The following is a 20,042-nucleotide window of genomic DNA, read 5'->3' as shown; positions in this document are numbered from 1 at the left end:
ATAAAATTATAGGCAAAAATAAATTATCAAACATTAGTCATAGAAGAATAGTAATACTTTATGTTAAGCATTTAACAGCCACTAACTTTAATCTTTTTGATATTTAGCATTACCTTTACATTAAAAAAGAAATCTAGAACATTAAAACTATTGTAGCAAGATGCTTGAAATTTTCAATAATTTGGGGATATGATTTCTTGGTCTTAAAATATTATTTTGGTAGACCTTCCTCTGTCTTAAGATTAAAATTGACATACAATTATCTGTGTCGAAAAGGCTGATAACAATTCATCCCCAATCTATGTGTATTGCACTGTTGGAGAGTCTACCCAGCCAGAAGAGGCACCAGGATTGTTCAGATAGGAAATGGACCCTTACAGAAAAGATTTCTTGGGTCCAGGGGAAGAAGCAACACGAAAAACATACAAACGCCACCTTAATTGCACTAGATTTAAGTTCAGGAGAATTACATTGGCAGGATTTCAAGGTTCAGTTTACAATACCTTAGTAATACCCTAGTAGTAGTAATGAAGAGCTTTCCTGAAATCCAAGTAGTTCAAAGGGCTTGATGCTGCCATCCTGATCATTGCATTCTGTGCAACAAGCCATCCTTCGGCTTCTACCATCTGTCTTCCTTACCTGGCTGAGTGTCTCTTCACAAATCACAGCTGTAATTATTTCGGGAAGAGAGGCAGAGCAACACCTGTGCTAAAGATTGCTTGGAGTCCCACAGAAAAGAGATTTAAGGAGGCATGATGAAAAATGTTTCACCAAAAGGAAGCTAATTTCCTTGCAGTTCAAGAAGAAGTGCCAAAAGGCAAAAATTAAAGGATTTCCCTAGAACAGCTGCTGGTCAGCAAAGTTAACTAGCTCAAGACAGCAAAAATAACAGCATCATGGAGAAGAGGCGAACAGCAGTAATCCAGGCTGGTGCCAGAAACCTTTTTGTGCTGGAAACCCTTTTCCTTACCTGACCAACGAAAGAGGATACATCTGTGTGTAGGATTCCAAGTCCTTATTTTCAGCAGAATACTGCTAGAGGAACCATTTGTCCTCTTTCTAAAATTCTGCTAAGTTAAGCTGTACATCTAGACTCTTAAATAAATCTAAATTCAATTCTACTCAGTTAATGGATTCCCAATTTTACATAGGGCAAGAACTCTCTTCTGGAGTAGGGAGGAGTTTACTCATCTTACCTGAGATGTTAAAATTATTTTCTAGGAATATGCAGGGTAAATTTCTACAATTTATACAGCTATTAACAGCCAAACATTGAAAAAAACATGCCAAAAGCATTATTTAGATCAGTGGTTCTCAACCTGTGGGTCGGGACCCCATTTGGGGTTGATCGACCATTTCACGGGGGTCGCCAAGCAAGGCTGTCCGCCATTTTTTTTGTCCGCCATTTTTTTCCCCTTTTCCGGCGGGTGCCTTACCTCCCTTGGGCTGGGCCAGCTGGTGGTCGGCCTGCTCCGTCTCTGCCGCTTGCCAGCTATGCCTCGGCCGGCGCAGGGGGCGGAACCACGCATGCNAAACATTTCATCCGTTTTTTAGGATACCCACTACAGTGTCTTCTGCCTAAAGTGCCTTATTCTGCCTAAAGTTGGGCTCACCCAGGAACTTTTAGACTGATCTAATAGAGGACATGAAAATGGCCTTGAAGAGAAGAGCTGCTATAAGACAACAGTAAGATAAGAAGAGCTTGAAGTGCCGGTCAAAAAACTAAATTGAGAAAACGTATCAGACAAACTTCTATATATTTCACATGAAGATAAAATGAGGGAGGGAAAAGGATATTTGGACTTAGAATATTCTGTTAATATAGCTGTTGTAATAAAAATAGTTCAAACCTATATGTCTTTGGTTCTTTAGTCTGCAGGTACATTGATAAGCAAGTCATGTGGCTTTACATTAGGTAAATGACTGAGCTCTATAAGGAAGACCAGACTAAGAAAGACAGTGTAGACCTAAAGCTCTTTTTATTAGATGAGCTATCTAGTAATGGAATTCTGCAAATCTGAATGTGTTTCAACTTGCCTCATCTTCATGTGAATTTGAGGTGAGGGGAGCATGCTGTATGAGGTGTTTTTACAAATTACCCTCTTGACCTGGGCTCAGGTCAGATCTATCTGATTGTTGCCTTGGCAATGAATCTTCTTTCCATCCCTCAAGGCCATCTTCTATATTCACTACAATGATTGATGAGAATAATACAATGTTTTTCTGCCTACAATTTATGCTTTGGTGACAATACAAGATTAAAATATGGTCATTTCAAACTAAAACGTGAAAGTTTAGTTAGTATTTGAAAGTAAGAAAGAAAACCATCACTATTATCTCAGAGTAAAATCCGTGTCCTAACCTCTTAACCCTGAAGCCATCGTTATTGATCCAAAAAATGGCAGTTTTGTTTAAATTTCATAGAAATGAATAGGATTGAAGAAAGTTGTGATGAAATAGTCCTGTTAATTTTAATGAGTCTTAGAGGCAACTAATTTATTCTGCATAGGAGTTAACAGATTTAATGGAATTCTTTTCACAATTATGGTGCTTAGTATTGAATCTCCATTTATTAACTTGTAATATAATAGGTGTAAATGTCATTGATCAATGAGTCTAACTTCTAATTACAACTCCAATTTTCTGTACTTGTTTGGAAATAAATCTATTGAAATCACTTGTGCAAACATATTCACATTAGACTGTGCGTCCAATTGGAAATAAGCTTTTTTAAACACACACAAGCAGAAGTAAGATATATTTATCTTAAGTATTGTGCTTAAGTATTAATGTCAATTAGCAAATGAATTCACTCTTCTACTGTATTGATTTCATTTTTCCATTTATAGTTTGCCTTTTGTTCTAAGCAGGCAGGTAGCAACTGTAGGGCTTATTTTATTCTGTAACAATCCTGTGAAAGAGAGTAGGCTGAGAAAAAGGGACTGATCTCCATAACCATGCATGAACACGAACTTCATTTTTCCACAGCTTTTTTTTTTAAAAAGTCAAAGCTTTATTTAGCCATAATACAATATACAAGGAGATAGATTATAGATAAGATAGATGATAAATAGATATAGATAGATGCCATTTCCCTCTTTAAAAGTACATTAATATTGTTTTGTTTTCTTTTTTTAATAATCCTTTTATTTAAAACAGGTGGTTTTTTTTAAAAAAAGAATGAATGAACGTATGATTACTGAGTTTATATAATTGTACATGACATTAGTAAAAGATACCGAGCAAAACAGTTGTTTTTATGATTAAAAAACCCAAGTGTAAATTGTTTAACTTAATCTCAAAATATTCACTATGTTATTGTTTTAAATGTTTAAAAAAGAAATGCTCCTAAAAATAATACAGATAAATATTTAGGTTCTGATTTCCTCCTTTTTGTACTTTAACCAAGCAATCCCTATTGATGCAAGGTTTAAATAAATGTTTCTCAACCTTGGCAAGATAGGTTGATTTCAACTCCCAGAGTTTCCCAGCCACCATAATGGCTTAGGAATGTTGGGAATTGAAGTCCCTCCATCTTAAAGTTGCAGAGTTGAAAAACACTGCTCTAAATGTTTGCATTTACTTTGCTATATAATGTATATGGAAGCCATTATTGTTTATTTCCAAGGCTGTTTTGATATCCTAACCTACTGGGATTGTAAGCTACATATTAGGATTAGGAGCACCCAAAGGGTTTTATTTTAAAAAAAGTCAATATAATGGCTGTGATAGTGGAGTCACTATTTGCCAAGACTCCATAATAAGCCATCTTCTTTGACTACACCCTGTGGACATCCCTGACTTCACTCTAGTGTTACAGAAAGAAAACCCTATAACAGAACCATGAAGTGCCCTTTGAGATCTGGACTAGGTTGGACATTCTGGCCAACATGGCCTAGTGAAGGAAGCAGTGTCCTGGGTTAGCAGCATCTATCCTCATCCTAAATTAAAAGACAAAAAAATTCATAAAACTGATTTTATAGTATCTCCGTTATGCAGTGAAAAAGCTTTTGCTTTTGTTAACAGCGAGAGAGAAAAAAAGGAAGAAGACTCTCAGAAAGGGCAAACTCAGCATCTTCTCAAAGCCAGTGAGGACCGTGAAATATCTGCATGGTGTGCCATTTCTAAAGTGAATTCACAAGAAAACAAGTCTAAATTGTTTCGTATATTGGCAGGATTTGAAGACAGCTGAACAAATGGTTCTACTATGTTCCACAAGGTGTCAAAAATTAATTGTTCACAGGTAAACAGAGTACTCTGCCTAAGCACACTGACACAGCCTTGTTTAGAAAATTGGTCAAGGTTATTAAGCAGAAATTACTCTGCTGAAAGCATATTGTTCAATTATACAGTGAGTGTAGCAAAGTGCACACTTGTTAATTGCTGCTTCTGATATAATATTAAAATATAATTGATCTGTAGGGCCCCCAAACCTGATCCAATTCATTCAAAGCAGCAGCAGTCAGCAGCAGTTAGTATATTGCAATGGCACACTAAATCACAGCTGAAATATTCATGCAGATGTAAAATCAGTTATCTTAAAATATTCACCTTCCTAACACTCCCAGGGCATCCAGAGTTGCAGATTAAAAATCAATCATTCAGCCAGAGATGCCTTCTTGGCATGCCTTTTTTTAAACTGCCACCTCCCAATATTCCTGCCCTATTAACTGGACAAAAATCATCCACATTTAAATGCATACAAATAAAGAACAACATCTCTTGGAATAAATTAATAGACACCATGCAAAAGGGAAGCTTGCTTTCATAGTGAACCACTGTTGGCCCTGGATTATGGTGGCAGTTTAGAGAAGTAGGAAAATGTTCACAGAAACCATTTCTCATGTGAAATTAGATCTTCTACAATGCCATATTGTTGGAAGAAGTTATGTAGGCTATCTAGTCAAATGTGACATTCATGCAAAAATCTAAATTAAAACATCATGACAGCTCTACTCACATAGCCAATAAACTGAATCCCACCACCACTGTTTTGAGTACATGGTCCACAATCAATCTGCTCTCTTCAAAGTCTTTCTGCAATTTAAATCCATTTTACCACATCCTATCTTCTAGGATTATGAGTAATTTTTTTTCATGTGTCAGCTTTTCACACTTTTTTTGATAAATTTCAAAAGCGAATAAATGCAAGAAAAGTAAAACCTAACTCTGAAATATGGAGAAGGTGGAATATTTCTCTCTCTTTGGAAATGCTTTCAAAGGTTGTCTTTCAAGGTTATTATCCTTATACAACAAAGAGATTTGTGTAAACAAAAACTAAGGAATATTGCAAATGCTACACGGAGACTGCCAACTGCATTGGACTTAACACAATACTAACTTCAGTTGGCAGGTTACAACATCCCAGAAATAATGGGAAAAGGGGATGCAGAAAACAGTTCACTATTAAAAGACACCTTAATACAGGAATACTGGAATTCACAACAAATTTGGTCGTTCTCTCTGTCACCCAAAAAGAACTAGAAATATATATCTTCTTAAAAGGTATTTATCTAACTTATATGTATCTAATTATATATCTTTTTAGCATTTAACCACAAATGGCCAGTTCATTCAATGTATCCCTGATCTAAAACTAAGCAACAAAGCATAGCACACATAATCTCTGCCAAAGAAATATTGCAGACGACAGATGGAAGGTGTTCCCACGCAGATTTTATTTTGTATTTCTGTTATCTCCAGCTCTTGCTTTCCTATTGTCTATTACTCAGATTTCTCAGCCCACTAGATGTGCATGTTGAAGTACAACATTGGCTAGAAGGAAAAAAGGCTGCAATCAAACTCAACTCCTGGCCCATGTCATTGTCGATATACCATAACAATATACTGTAGAAAGCTGGGTTTTCAGCTTCCAGTTCAATTTATCTTCCCAGCCTCAATAAGATCAATTATGTCCTCCCACTGCTATGATGTTGGCTCAAAAATGGTAACAAATAGAACTAATACACTTTTGAAAATCTTGCCAAAGATCAATTCTACTAAAGCAGGTTGTTCATATTTTTGTGCACCTGCTGTACTCAGGCAGGATTGTTTTAGGATGTTCTATTTATTGTTCTGTAACTAGTACAGGCATGTAAGCCTAGAGGGAATGGGAAATAGATCATATTGCCAGTACTTTGTGTGACTGCTGTTCCATCTATTAGAGAACTGTCTGCTTGAGACACTGAAGTCAGCGTTGGCAGTCACAGCAGCCATACCTTAATAGAAATCCTTGATGGATCATCAGGTAAGATTCCGGGGAGGGGGGTGTTAATTTTGGTTTGCTTGCTTTGGTTTGGTTTGGTTTTATGCATCTCACAAGCAAGCTCACTGTGGATTAAGTATAACATGCCCAAACAGCTTTCTTCTTGGTGAAGGAATCACTCAAGGTAAAGTGCACAAAGCAGCTTTTAGCAATATGTAATATTTATGCATCAGTTATCTCTAAGCTTCATTCTTAAGTAGGCACTGGGGGGGATGAGATGCTAGCTTTTCCCCCTTTAAGTTACCATGTTTAGGAAAAATCAAACCAATAAGGGATTACATTGTATTTAAAAAATCTAGGCTGGAGAATATACTTTGGGTGATTAAGATGGTTCATAGCTTCTACTTATAATCTATACCCTGACTTTTTATAGAGATGCTAGAGACAAGATTGATAAACTGTAAAGTAAATGAAAAATAGCAAATGTTAAATTCAGCTTATACTGTATTACTAGATACCTTTAGGGATATGCTAGAAAAAGTTGATATGGCAAGCACAACGTTGTAATTGAAGCTCTCTTTTTTTCATGAGCAATGCACATTAAAAAAAGGCAGAGCTTCAATCCTCCTATCATGGCTACCATCTTGACTTTTTTGACCATATACTAGATACCCCTGGATATCCTTGTTCTTGGTTTTGATTTTTCTCTTGACTATCATGCCTAATTGAACTCTGCAGTCAAGAAATCAATCATGGGTGGAAGGGGGCGCACCATGAGAACATATTTTTGCCCACATGCTCTTCTCTGGTCATCTCAGAAGTCTCTAATTAATCTCCTTTATGAAAAGGGCAATAGAGTACATCACAAATCCTTAGAACAGAACAGCATTTCAACTTCCTAGGACATTCTGCAGCAGACCTCAAGGTGACTGTTTTGGAAAACCAGCATTTTAATTCCACCACTAAGCAAGAGATTGGTGAAGTCACATACCTTGAAAGGTTTCAGATCATCTCAGTGGGTTTATCTACATAAACACCTTTCCACCACCACTACCCACTTCACCTCACATCAGTCTAGCATTCTGTGTATCTGGTGAAAAAGCTGCAGTTCACAAAAGCTTGTACCCTTTTAAGATAAGATAACCTTTATTGTCATTTTTTTTACTGTGGGCACAACAGCACACATCAAAAATGAAATTTAGTTGCCCGCTCTCAAAGTGAAACATACATGACACACACCTAAACATACTATGTACAACATATGTATAGACCCACACCCCTACATATACATAACAAATATTAAGTACTGTCCATCTTGAATATATAACGGAAGGAGGAAGCTTGAGAGTTCACAAGGTTAATGCTGTATGGAATGAAACTATGGCTGAATCTGGATGTTCTGCTATGGATACCACGAAGCCTCCTCCCAGAAGGTAAGAAGGAAAACAGGTCATGAAGAGGATGTGTAGTGTCACAGATGATCTTACGGACCCTGTTCAAGCAACGCTTCTGTGCTATGTCCTGGATGGGAAGGAGGGAGCTGCCAATGATCTTTTCGGCCATCCTCACCACTCTCTGCACTGTCTTTCTGTCTGAAGCAGTGATGCTGTATGACAGGATGCTCTCGATCGTCTCCCTGTAGAAAGTGGTCAGGACAGGGGAAGGAAAATGTGCTTTTCTCATGCGATGCAGAAAATGCAGGCGCTGCTGTGCCCGCTTCTCCAGTTTCTCACTGTTGAGTGACCAAGCCACCTTATTTGTTGGAAAGAAAAAAGTTCTATCAGATTTTTTTGCCACTGTAGACTAACAAGAGGTTTCCTTCTATGACAGACATGTCAAACACAAGGCCCGGGGGCCGGATGCAGCCCGTGAAGTGGTTTCATGTGGCCCACGAAGCATCCTGGAAACAGTGAGGGAACGGCCCCTGCTGCCTTGGCCCTGGCCCAGGCCAGCCGGGAGCCAATGTACAATTTTGTGGTGGCCATCTATGCTAAAACGCATTCAGTCTTAGCTCCACAAACCGTCTGGAACCATGGGTACATGTTGGGGAGTGCAAGCTGTGGGTGCATGCTGGGGAGGTGTCACCCTTTGTGAGGAATGAAGAAATGGACCATGCCTTGGCGCTTGCCCCGGTACCACCCCCTTCTGCCAGAGACCCTCAGATCTGTCCCACTCCTGCCCAGGCCCCCACAGGCACCCTTGACATGAACGATGTAGAGCTGGCCATGCCACCCAATAGGCCACACCCACTCCATCCACGCCCACCCAGTAGGCTGCACCCACCCTGGCCACACCCACCCGGCCCCCGAGGGCAACTGCAATGCTGATGCGGCCCTCAATGAAATTGAGTTTGACACCCCTGTTCTATGATCTCCACAGAATCAGGCTCAGTTACAATTGCGAGGAATATATCATCAGAAACGGACCAGGCTAGCGACAGATCTTCACAGAGAAAATCTATGTGGTTGCTTAGAGCTGACATCAGCTTGATGACACAAAATCAACTTTGCCATCTTTATTTTGGTTTTGGATAACATAATGGATCAAGAGGGCTGGTTCAGCTTCAAATAATCCCAGGGCAGTTTAAGATCAAAACTAAATTTACTGCTGACTGAATTTATACGATTGCACAATACATTACTGTGTGTATCAACCCACTTCATTCCAGTTAAATGTGATGGTGACAAGAACCTAACCCTGAGGCTTGAAGGGATCTCATCCAAGGAAGTTTCTGCAAATTGGAAATTAGGTTTATCATATGTCCTATTTTGATTGGGATTTATTTATGTATTTGAATCCTGCCTTTATTTTTACAAATAACTCAAAGTGGCAAACATATCTAACTAGGGTTGCCAGGTCTGCTTCCAAAAAATAGCGGACAAGCGGGGGGGGGGGGTGTTAAGTAGTAAAAAAAGTAGACTGTACAGCTTTAGATTACGTACATTTCATCATAAAGCTTTTGAATAAAAAAATGTCCACTATTTTGTGAAAAAAAATAGTGAACATAATGTGAAAAAAGTGGACTGTCCACTCAAATAGTGGACACCTGGCAACCCTATCTAACACACCTTTCTCCTCCAATTTCGCTTTGCATTCCAGCCAGTTTACAAGTCCTGGACAATAGGGTTGCACCAACTCACAAAAGGAGCATATGGCTTTAAAGTTTATGGGCCTTGGCATGTTGCACAAAGGGGGAAACAACATTGCGCTAACTTCCCTGCTGCCAGCTTTACTCGCACTACCCTGCAGACTGCAACCTCCTCCTACTTGAAAATATGATAAACTTAGAAATAGAAATACTACCGGTAGATAGGAAAACTGGAGGTGAGCCTAAGAGAGAGTAATCTACGGAGACCATATCTGCGACCAGGCTGGGTTTGGAAGCAGTTGCAAGTTTTTGGGGTTTTTAATCGGGACGCGCCTATGTTAGGACTTCAAGCGCAGTTAATTATGAAGAAATAATGCCTTCCGGTTTCAGCAGCTAGAGAGAGAATCCAAGGCCGCTCCGCTCGACAAAAAAAAACTTATTTTTGTTCCATTATGCCCGGCAGCTGCTTTCCACCATGGACCTCCTTGCTGAAAGCCGGCAACCCAAGCCGGCATTTTCCAACAACGAGGAAGCAAGAGTAGCCGTTCAGGAGCAAAAAATAAAAAGAGTCCATCCCGCAGCCCCCACCTCCCCAAGAGCGCGCGCGCGCGCGCGTACCCGCACGCGGCCTTTCGACATAGCCAAGATACCGCCGCGCTGGTCTCCTCCTCCTCCACCCGGGGAAAGCGAATAGGAGAAGGCAAGGGGAGAGGGGGAGCTAGGACCCAGTTCCACAGACCCCGCAAGAGGAGCCGCGCGCGCCCCCGCGCTGCCGCACAAAAGGCCCTGCGCGCGCCAGGCACCAGGAGCGGGTCCAGACCCCGCCGCCCTTTTCTCGGCTGCCGTTCCTCGCAGGCTGGTTTTTTTTTTTCTTCCCTTTTCTCTGTGGGCAACTTGGGGAGGAGGAGGGAGAGGCCGCGATGTCCGCCCCCAGGAAAGGCTTCTACCGCCAGGAGATCACCAAAACCGTCTGGGAAGTGAGGGAGCGCTACCGAGAGCTGCAGGCGGTGGGCTCCGGAGCTTACGGCGCCGTCTGGTAAGTAGTCGCCGAGGCGCAGCAAAGCGCCCCTGGTTGCGGGCAGAGGAAAGAGCCCCGAAGGAAGCGCTGCGCTGCCGGAGCGTAAAAGTCCGGCGCCGTCGAGCAAGGGAACAATGGCCCCTTCGCACTGTGTGTTCACACACACAGCCCAGGCTCTTCCGCGGCAGCCGGTAACCAGCGATGGGCGCACGAAATGCCAACCTGAGCGCGTTTTCTTCTGCAGACCAGCGGTTGGACCTGCTGTACCTATTCACCAGATTACGCTCGATCTGGGTACCGAGGGGATCCGTTTTCTGGGTTCGCTCACTTTGCATCAGCCGGGGTCTCTTAACGCCCGGAGACACGAGAAAGACTCCATTAATCAAAAACGAACGGTATCTTTAATTAAGTTAGCGCGCTCCGCTCATAGAGATTGCGAGGTTTTTAAACAACGTGTCGTGTGAATGCAGCAGTTCTTCGCCGTCCCGCCCAAACACGCTCCTTCCTGCATTGAAAGTGAACCCAGAACCAGTGGGGTAGTATTGGCAGGACTTCGGATGGCTTGAAGGTTGAATTTCTTATCTCTGCTCTTTATTTACATGCCAGCGAGAGAAAAAAATACTGCATTGTTTTGGGGCAGAGAAGGGGGTGACGCTCTTTGGGAGAGGGAAAAAACTGAAACAACCTTGGGTAGCAAATTACAATTTTGCCCAAAAAAAAAAAAAAAGTGGCTGGTGTTTGTAAAGGGAAATGTTTAATTCCCCCCACCCCCAGAAATGTTCTTGCAATACATGCCATTTTTACTAACTGGAAATGACTCAGCCTTTTAATGGCTTTGCTGCCACAATGAATTTAATCAAGGAGAGAAGCAACCTAGAATTAAGGAGAAATTTCCTGACAGTTAGAACAATTAATGAGTGGAACAACCTGCCTCCAGAAGCGGTGAATGCTCCAACACTGGAAGTTTTTAAGAAGAGATCGCACAACCACTTGTCTGAAATGGCATAGGGTTTCCTGCCTGAGCAGGGGATTGGACTAGAAGACCTCCAAGGTCCCTTCCAACTCTGTTATTCTATTATTCTGAATTTCTGTTGAGAGTAATTAAAAACAAAAGCCAAATAAACAGAAAGCCAAATTTTCTGTTGGAAACCCAATTCCAATAATTTATAGGCAACTTCTAACCAACCTAGGCTGATCTGATAAAAGTTAAACAAATTGAATCTGTTTTGATGGATGGGAGACCACCAGGAGATTCTACAGCTATAGGGTAGACTGGGAAGTTGAAAAAGCAACTTGGGAAAAGGCAGTTGCAAACTGCTTCTATATTACTGCCAAAAACACTATGGAGTGTGCCCATTACATCACATTACATCCTGTCCCTTCCTATTTCCATGCCATTTTAATGTTTCATTCTATGATTTCCATCTAGCAATGACTGGTTTCTTCCCCTCTGTTGATCCCAGATCTCAAATGGAAATAGGAAAAAATGATGTTTTACTTCCTCTGGCATGTGCCCTGATGATGGTTGGTGTAATTGGCAGTTAGAATGCATTGACAAAACTGCATTTCTGCGACCAGTTATATTTCTGACAGATTTTGCAACATAAAATGCTGGAGTCTTGACTTCAATCTTCAATTACTCTAGAGGTTATCCAGCTTTTCCCATTCAAGGTACCATTATGACCCGGTCAGGTGAATACATCTCTGGCTCATTTTGTGCATCTTGTGAACTAAATGAAAGTGAATTTATGTGGAAAAAGTATTCTGAATGGAATTAACTGGAAAAATATTTGGCTCCTTTAAACTTTCCAGTTTCCTGTCTGTATTCTAAGTCAAAAAAAGCAAAATTGAGCAATGTGTGAAGCAGTGTTACCTAATAACAATAACTGAAAATAATAGAAATGAAAAATGGGAAAAATACAAAATACTGAGTTTAAACAATTAAAAAGAGTAATTATGAAAAAAGGTTTGGAAATTGTCATTCCTCTAATTATTGATACATTAGGCAGAATACCACACAGATGGAATAAATGTGTACAAGCACTATTACCTATATTAATTGGATTTATCAAACCCTCCACCTTGCTGGACATGTTATATCTTGGGACACAGAATTTGAATTTCTAAAGAATATGTCAAATATGTGATTCTTTTTGTTTATTCTTTATATTTGTTATTCCTTAAATTTAAAAAATAATGCCCTCACAGATATAAAGTGATTGAAAAGTGTAAGTACAAAGATTAAAAATTCTTCCTAGGCTGGCACCAACTGTGTATTTTGCTGTCTAAAACAGAGGTCACCAACCTTTGTCGGTTGGCAGAGGAAAAGGAAGGGGGAAGCATGCATGTGCGCATGTGCAAAGGGCTGTGAGCACGTTTGCACTGCAAACAGGGCGGGGCTAGCATCCCACGTGATACTAGCCCTGTCCCGTTCTTGTGTGGTGCAGTGCCTTGTTTCTACGCCCTGCGGCGCAGTGGTCCGTTTTTGTACCCCATGGTATGGTGGCGCCCTGTTTTTGGGCCATGTGGTGGTCGCCCGTTTCCACGGCGTATGGCATGATAGCGTCCATTTTTGCGCCTTGCAGTGCAGCGGTGGCCCATTTTTGCACCCCGTAGTGTGTCAGCACCCCATTTTCGCAGTGCGGTGGCGCTGTTTTCGCGCCCCACAGTACTGCGTTGGCATCCCATTTTCTCACCCGAGGTGCAGCAGCGGCTCATTTGCGTCCCGAGGTGCAGCGGCAGCCCATTTTTGCGCCCTGTCACGCAGCATCCTGTTTTTGCGGCCGTTTCTTAGGTTTCTTGTTACAATACACCTCTATAACTGATAAACTTACAAATAATCAAGCTTTTATTATTTAGTGTATGGCATATCATACATGGACTAGCAATATATATTAACATTTCACCTAGATTAGTAAAACACAATACAATATAAATGTTAAAAAGATCTATGTTTATCCATTTGGCTTTCCATTAGGAATCGATGTTAAAGTTGTTGGCAGATGTTATGCAAGTGCCATTGGGGGCTTCCTGATTTGAGTCTTCTGGCTGATACAAATGAGGAAGGTCCGCATGCAACGGTAGTTCAGAATTTTTCTGTTTACTGTCACTCGAGCATCTTGCCTTTGTAAAGCTGGCGGTGCCATATGGATCAGAACAGGAAGTCAGCAAGTCCAAGTGGTTTTAATACATCCACTTATAATCCTTATGGTATTGTTGAATCTGGTGTTAACTTGCTAATGTGGCAACTGTTAAGCCATACAGGGGCACAGTAGACCTACCCTAGTGCTAATGACCTGAGGATGGCAGCTGAAGCTCCCCATTTAGTTCCATATAATTTCTGGAATATGGAATATGTTATTCTTAGTATTGATTTTTGCTACTGTATTCTCTAGATGTATTGTATAGGAAAGAGTCCAGTCCAATGTTACTCCAAGGTACTTTGGATGGGGATTATAGGGGAGTAAGCTGTTTGTTAAGTAGATCTTTGTGGCTTCATATGCTAGTTTGTTGTTAAGGTAGAAGTACATAGTTACTTTGTTGGTGGTGCTAGGAGTGAACCTCCAGTCAGTGAAGAATTTTCCCAAGATAAGCAAACTTCTTGCCACACTTAGAAGGAGAACAGGGCAGAGGTAACCTCATTTGAACAGCCATCCTTATTAATTCATAGACACCCTTGTAGCACAATTAAAGATAAGAGCTGAATCCACCTTAGAAAGTTAATACAACAGGTCCACATGTCTTCTCTATTTACATCTAATTCAACTCTTCCTGTCTCTGTTAAGTTCAGCTATTGACCAGAAAAATGGAAGCAAGGTGGCTATCAAGAAATTGTACCGTCCATTTCAATCAGAGCTTTTTGCCAAGCGAGCTTATCGGGAACTGCGCCTTCTGAAGCACATGAAGCATGAAAATGTGAGTATCTGCTCTAACGAACCTTTTGTTTCACAGTTCAGAAAGCCCTTACCCACTCTTTTTAGCAGCCTAACAGGAACTGTTTCACATGGACTAACATGGATCTAGATGAAGATCTAAATCAGAGGTCCCCAACCCCCGGTCCATGGACCAGTACCGGGCTGCGGCATGCCAGCAACCGGGCTGCACAAATAAGCAAAGCCCCATCCGCGGGATGCAGGTAGCATACAAAATCACGCCCCCTCCGGTCCGTGGAAAAACCTATTCATGGAACCAGTCACTGGTGCCCAAAAGGTTGGGGACCTCTGATCTAAATCATTGTTTTGTTTTGCTTTGTTTTGTATTCCCATTTCTTCTAAATGATTTAAGTTTTGCACAACCTTTCATTCCTCCACTGCCTCATCAACTATATTAGTAACAGGTCATGAAATACGGAAGCCTGGTATGGACAAGCATTGCATGACAACTCTGGTTTAGCACCTCATAAACAAAATGTGGCCATGAGATTGCCATCTCATTTTCATTTAGCATTAGCTCTGAGCCCAAACCTGGGAGAAATTTACCAGAACAATCTCAAATAAAAGTCATCAGTAAAATTATCTATTTAGGCTAACCCATGTTTTTGTTAGTTTTGTTCCTCCAGCTTTAACCTCTTTCAGCCTTAAAATGTCCCCATAAAGGGATGACTCAATCTGCAAATGCTTACTGAAAATTATTGAAACAAACCAGCAGTTAGAATTGGTTAAATGAATTAACAGTTGAGATCTATCCATAATTAAAGTCTATTTAGTTAAAACTGGAAGTGTAAAAGACATTAATCTCATAGTCATGATAATAAAGGAACAGAGCAGATGCTAACCATAGTTAATATGTAGCCTAACATTACAGAATGCCAAATTTAAAAAAAAATCTTCATAATTAAGTGAGAATTGTTGTAGAGTCTAATGAACAACTGGTGTCAGTTTGATATTTTGTTTACTGAGCCCTTGGGCTGAATGATATTGCTGTATATCTATAGGATCTGTTACTTGTCTGAGATGGTATAGATTCTTCTACTTGAGCAGGGGGCTGGACTAGAAGACCTCCAAGATCCCTTCCAGCTCTATTTATATACATACATACATACATACATACATACATACATACATACATATATACATACATATATATATTTGTTTTCGTAGATTTTCATGGGTACAGGTATGCAGGTCTTGGCGTATTCGGGTCTTTTCCGAATACGCCAAGATACTGTGTAAGATACTCTCAATCTTACACAGGAAAAGACCCGAATACGCCAAGACCTCCCAAACACCGCCTCAGCAACCCTGATGATGTCGGGAGAGTCCGACGAAAGCTCGGTTGCCGATAATTTTAAATGTTTTATTGCTTTTAAATTGTTTTTAAACTTTTTAATTGTTTATAAACATTTTATCTACTCTTGGTGATCGTGATTATTTGGACACAACATGGACGCACCCAAGAGTCGGATTTTTAATTCTATTTCCAGCCATATATATATATATATATATACACATACATACACACACATACACATACACACACACATATACACACATATATACACATATATATACACACATATATATACATATATATATACATTCATACATACACACACGTGGGTGGGGATGTATATATATGTATATGTGTGTGTGTGTGTGTGTGTGTGTATAATTTATCATCATGTCTGAACAATAATATTTTATGCACAATGCTTGCTCCCCTTGTCAGATTTTTGAAAGCTAAAGGGACCAAAGCTTTTTGTTATACCAATTGATACTTCCATGTGTTTTTGACAGCATTAATTGTCTGTCCAATTAAACGTTATATGTTTTGTCTAGTAATTATCAGTACTGATTGTGAATCTGGGGATTGAGGAAGAGAGTGCTGTCTTGTTGCTAGTTACAAATATTCTGTTCCATTCAAGCCATAACAGTTTTGTTAAAGTGCTGTTTCAGAGTTTTTGTTTTAGCAAGGAGCAAACGGAATATATTTTGAATCCATTAAAATTACTCTTTTTCAGCACTAATTATCTATTTTTCTGCGAAGCAAATAAATTAATAGGTAAGAATCAGGCAGGTTTGTGTTTTCATACAAGTTAATTTGGTCAGGTTTTTTTTGGTGGGGTGCAGTAAATCAAGGTTCAGCATTTTTTGGCTCCTGGCTTTGTCATTTCTAAGATGAACACTTATGGGTCATGAATTTTCATGAGAATATGTGAGATAATTGCAGGGTTGTAATATTTTATCTATTCATTAAATATTTACGGGAGGGGTATCTATGCTGTGTTGCTAAACCAAATCTAAAATGGGTAGAAATCTTTTAGTGGCAAAGGACCATAGTTAATCTTTCTGGACGAATGATGTCTACAAGAGCTTTACATCTTCCATATGAACAAGACTTAGCTGGTGGCAATATAGTGAGAGTCTTTATTTTTTAATTGTGATATATATCCTTTAAGATTATTTCCTTGGATTGCCTACCTCAAAATGGTGTTAGTTTGAGCAGATACAATTCTGGTAGAGGAATCTCAGAAGATGCACAAAGGAAGCTGCAAGCCAACAGTTTTCTTTTCTGATACAGGGAGACATTCCCACAAAGAAAGCAGTGCAAAAAGAAACTTGATCTCCATTGATATCCTCCTTCATATGAAGCTTTTCTAACCTCTGGAGTGTTTTTAGAGGTGTTGAAGAGATGGCAAATCTTAAGTTCTGCAGTTTGCTCTCAGTTGTTCAGATCTAACCTATATACATGAAATGCATGCAACGTATAGTGTACTAAATGTAACACCATTTCCCTACAGCAAAACAAACCCTGAATTCACTAATCATTTGTTTGTCATATTTAAGAACCTTCCATCTTCTTCACAAAGTGATTCTGGGAGGTGTTCAATAAAATATTAAAAACATAGAAAATAATATGTAAAATTTAAAAAAGGCAAGGAATGTTACAAATTGATTAAAAAGTGGGGGGCTTTCAGGGCACCAACTGCTTGCTCCAAGAAAAGGTGCAGAGCCATGTTTTCAACACCTTTATGGAAAGCCAAGAGAGTGGGGACCTGCCTCACCTCTGGTAGGGGGTAGACTTCCACGGAGTGGGGGGTAAAAGCCAAGAAATCTTTCTTTGTGGACCCCACCAATCACTCTTTAACTGACGGGATCTGCAACACATCTTTCCTGTGTGATCGGGGGGGGGGGGGAGACATGCTGATGTAAGGGATAAAGATAGTTCCATAGGTAACCTGGCCTCATGCCCTGAGGGGCTTTAAAGATCATAATCAACATTTTGAATTGGATCTGGAAGCAGACCGGCAATTAATGTTTCTCATGCAAATAATTGCAATGGCGTTATTTTCTTATTTGTGTTTCCCTTCTGTAGGTAATTGGGCTTCTAGATGTCTTCACACCAGATCCTTCACTGGATAAATTTAATGACTTGTAAGTGTATAATTTTGGGGGAAACTTTGGGTTCTGTGTTATGATTTACACTAAAACAGATGCTGATCTCAAATTTCTTTGTATTTATATTGATGGAATTATTGTTCTTCTTTGCAGACCTGAGCATTTTATGATTCACAGGCGATCCCAGTCTAGCACATGGCATTGGTATCAATGGGAGAATAGGGCTTCAGAAATGGGGGTTGGGGGCAGAATATCAGTGTGGCATCTGCGGAAGGTGGTGCATTGGCAGGGTGGCTGTGGTCCTCCACAACATTCCCAGTTTCTCATGTGGCCCCTTGGGAAAATTAGTGGCCCACCTTTGTTCTTGGAATCTGGTTCTTCATATTAGGATACATTAATGTAGATGTTGGTGAGCGTTATCATTATGCTGCAAGAATCGTGACTAGAATAAAATGACATCACAACCATCTATGTCTTTGCACACAATGAACTTAGATGTTACCTCCTTATAGGTTTAAGTAGAAATATTTCTGAAATATTTTTGTAATTGTAATGGTTGAGATTTTACTAAATAAAGCTGGAGGACATTTAGACCAAATGTTTGCCATATAAAATGTAAACCAGCACATTAACGCTCAAATGTTTTTCAGTGGTGAAAATATTGCTGATGAAATTATTTAAAGTAGTATATCTTATTCTAAAAGTAGTTCATTTATTCATTTGTTAGGTGTATGTGCCACTTCTTGTTTAATTGTCAAGAAGTTGAATATCTGATATTTTAAAAAACATGTCTATTATTTATAATTATGTATTGAAAGATCTGGTTATTTATTAAAAAGTAGATTGGCTTAGTCATTTGAAACCTAAAGCAGCTTTTTCTACTTGGCAGTAGCCAGGTATTGATCCACAGTTTCTGTTGTATTCAATCAAAATATAAAATGGCTGAGACCGATGGGTGCTGTAGTATGCAACACTTGGGAAATTAAAGCTACCTGTACAAAAACAGAAATGTGCTATTTCTTCCTCCCCGTTTAGCTGGAGAAGTCTATGAAACTTTTATTAGTTACTTGGGTTTGTACAATTAATTGCTTCCATAAATAGTTTATTTTCCCCCTCTTCCTCTGTTTTAAATTAGTATTGAATTTTTGCATTATTTGTCAGCTTTTAACCCTGTATTTAAAGTTCTGCATTTTCTTATTACATATGAATACAGTAATATCTACCATACATGTATTAGTGTAAAAAGGCTACAGTTATTAAGTTACTTCAACCATATTTTTGTCATTAGTTACTTATATTGTTGGAATGGCTTGTGAGCTATTCAGCAGCTTTGCAATATTCATAAGCTGTGGCACATTAGCCATAATAAAATCATGGAGGAAAGCACACATCAGTGTTTTCATTATTTAACAATTGTCAGTACTCCAGGCCTGGTTCCTTGTTTATCCTGTTTTGTTTTTTTTTAATCAGAAAGCACTGCTTTTCCGCTTGTGCTAAATATAGTCCCCAGAAGCTGAAAAGTGTCTGCTTTTTTCCACCCCCTTTTTATGTGTTTGATCAGTTTTCTGCAAATTTCACTGTTTCCCTTTGAATTTAAATAATTGATAGCAGGATACCTTAGACATGTTTAAAGGGTTAGGTGAATTCCATTTAATTTAGTAGGACTTCTAATTAAGCATTAATGATATTTTATTACTTCTGGCAAGCAAGATAATACTTTTCCATGTGCCAGAGCTTCTCACATTATCTGTTCTATTCCAAAGTCCCCAAGACTTGGTCCTTCCAAGTAACTTACATTGCAATCTTCAAAAAAGCAATTGGAACAGTCTTCATCTTCTTAAACTTGTGCCTCTCCTTTGAATGACTGACTGATTATTTATTTAAGAAATTTATATGGCCACCCAACTCACACATGGTGCCTTGGGGCAGCTTACACCATTAAAAATCTTATTGACAGGCAATAGGATGATCTCCCATTGATTTTCTTGATAGCAATATGGAAGCAATTTACATTGTCTCTAAGAAGTATCCATTGTTGTCTATGGTCCTGTGGATTTAGCTTTATCTCCTTATGCTTATCAAAGTGGAAAGAGGGGCACATAACTAAGTCAGAATATCAGCAAATAGCCCGAGCCTGCAAAGATGAAGTGAGGAAAGCCAAGGCTCAAAATGAACTAAGGCTTGCGACCAAAGTAAAAAATAACAAAAAAAAGCTTCTTTCAACATGTAAAAAACAAGAAAAAAGTGAAGGAAATGATTGGTCCATTAGTGGGTGAAAGTGGCAAGAAGGTGACAAGCAACAGGGAGAAAGCGGAACTATTTAACTCGTTTTTTGCATCTGTCTTTACACAAAGGGAAAAAACAGACCAACCTATCAAAAATAGTGCCATAAAA

The 20,042-nt window shown here is 39.5% G+C and overlaps 1 protein-coding gene across 1 annotated transcript in view; it reads left to right on the top strand.

Moving 5' to 3' along the window:
- Positions 1-10,203: 10,203 nt before the first annotated feature.
- The window catches only part of MAPK12 (mitogen-activated protein kinase 12), a 26,894-nt gene continuing 17,055 nt past the window's right edge, over positions 10,204-20,042 (top strand). Inside the window, exons 1-3 of the mRNA XM_015814675.1 lie at positions 10,204-10,329; positions 14,097-14,226; positions 17,626-17,684. Coding sequence (XP_015670161.1) covers positions 10,214-10,329; positions 14,097-14,226; positions 17,626-17,684 — 305 coding nt within the window. The 5' untranslated portion in view covers positions 10,204-10,213. The remainder of the gene's footprint in view (positions 10,330-14,096; positions 14,227-17,625; positions 17,685-20,042) is intronic.

This window comes from Protobothrops mucrosquamatus, unplaced genomic scaffold, assembly GCF_001527695.2.
Source record: "Protobothrops mucrosquamatus isolate PMUCROS unplaced genomic scaffold, P.Mucros_1.0 scaffold275, whole genome shotgun sequence".
Lineage (NCBI taxonomy): Eukaryota > Metazoa > Chordata > Lepidosauria > Squamata > Viperidae > Protobothrops > Protobothrops mucrosquamatus.
The sequence above is the reverse complement of the archived record's forward strand: the minus strand, read 5'-3'. Positions and strand labels throughout refer to the sequence as shown.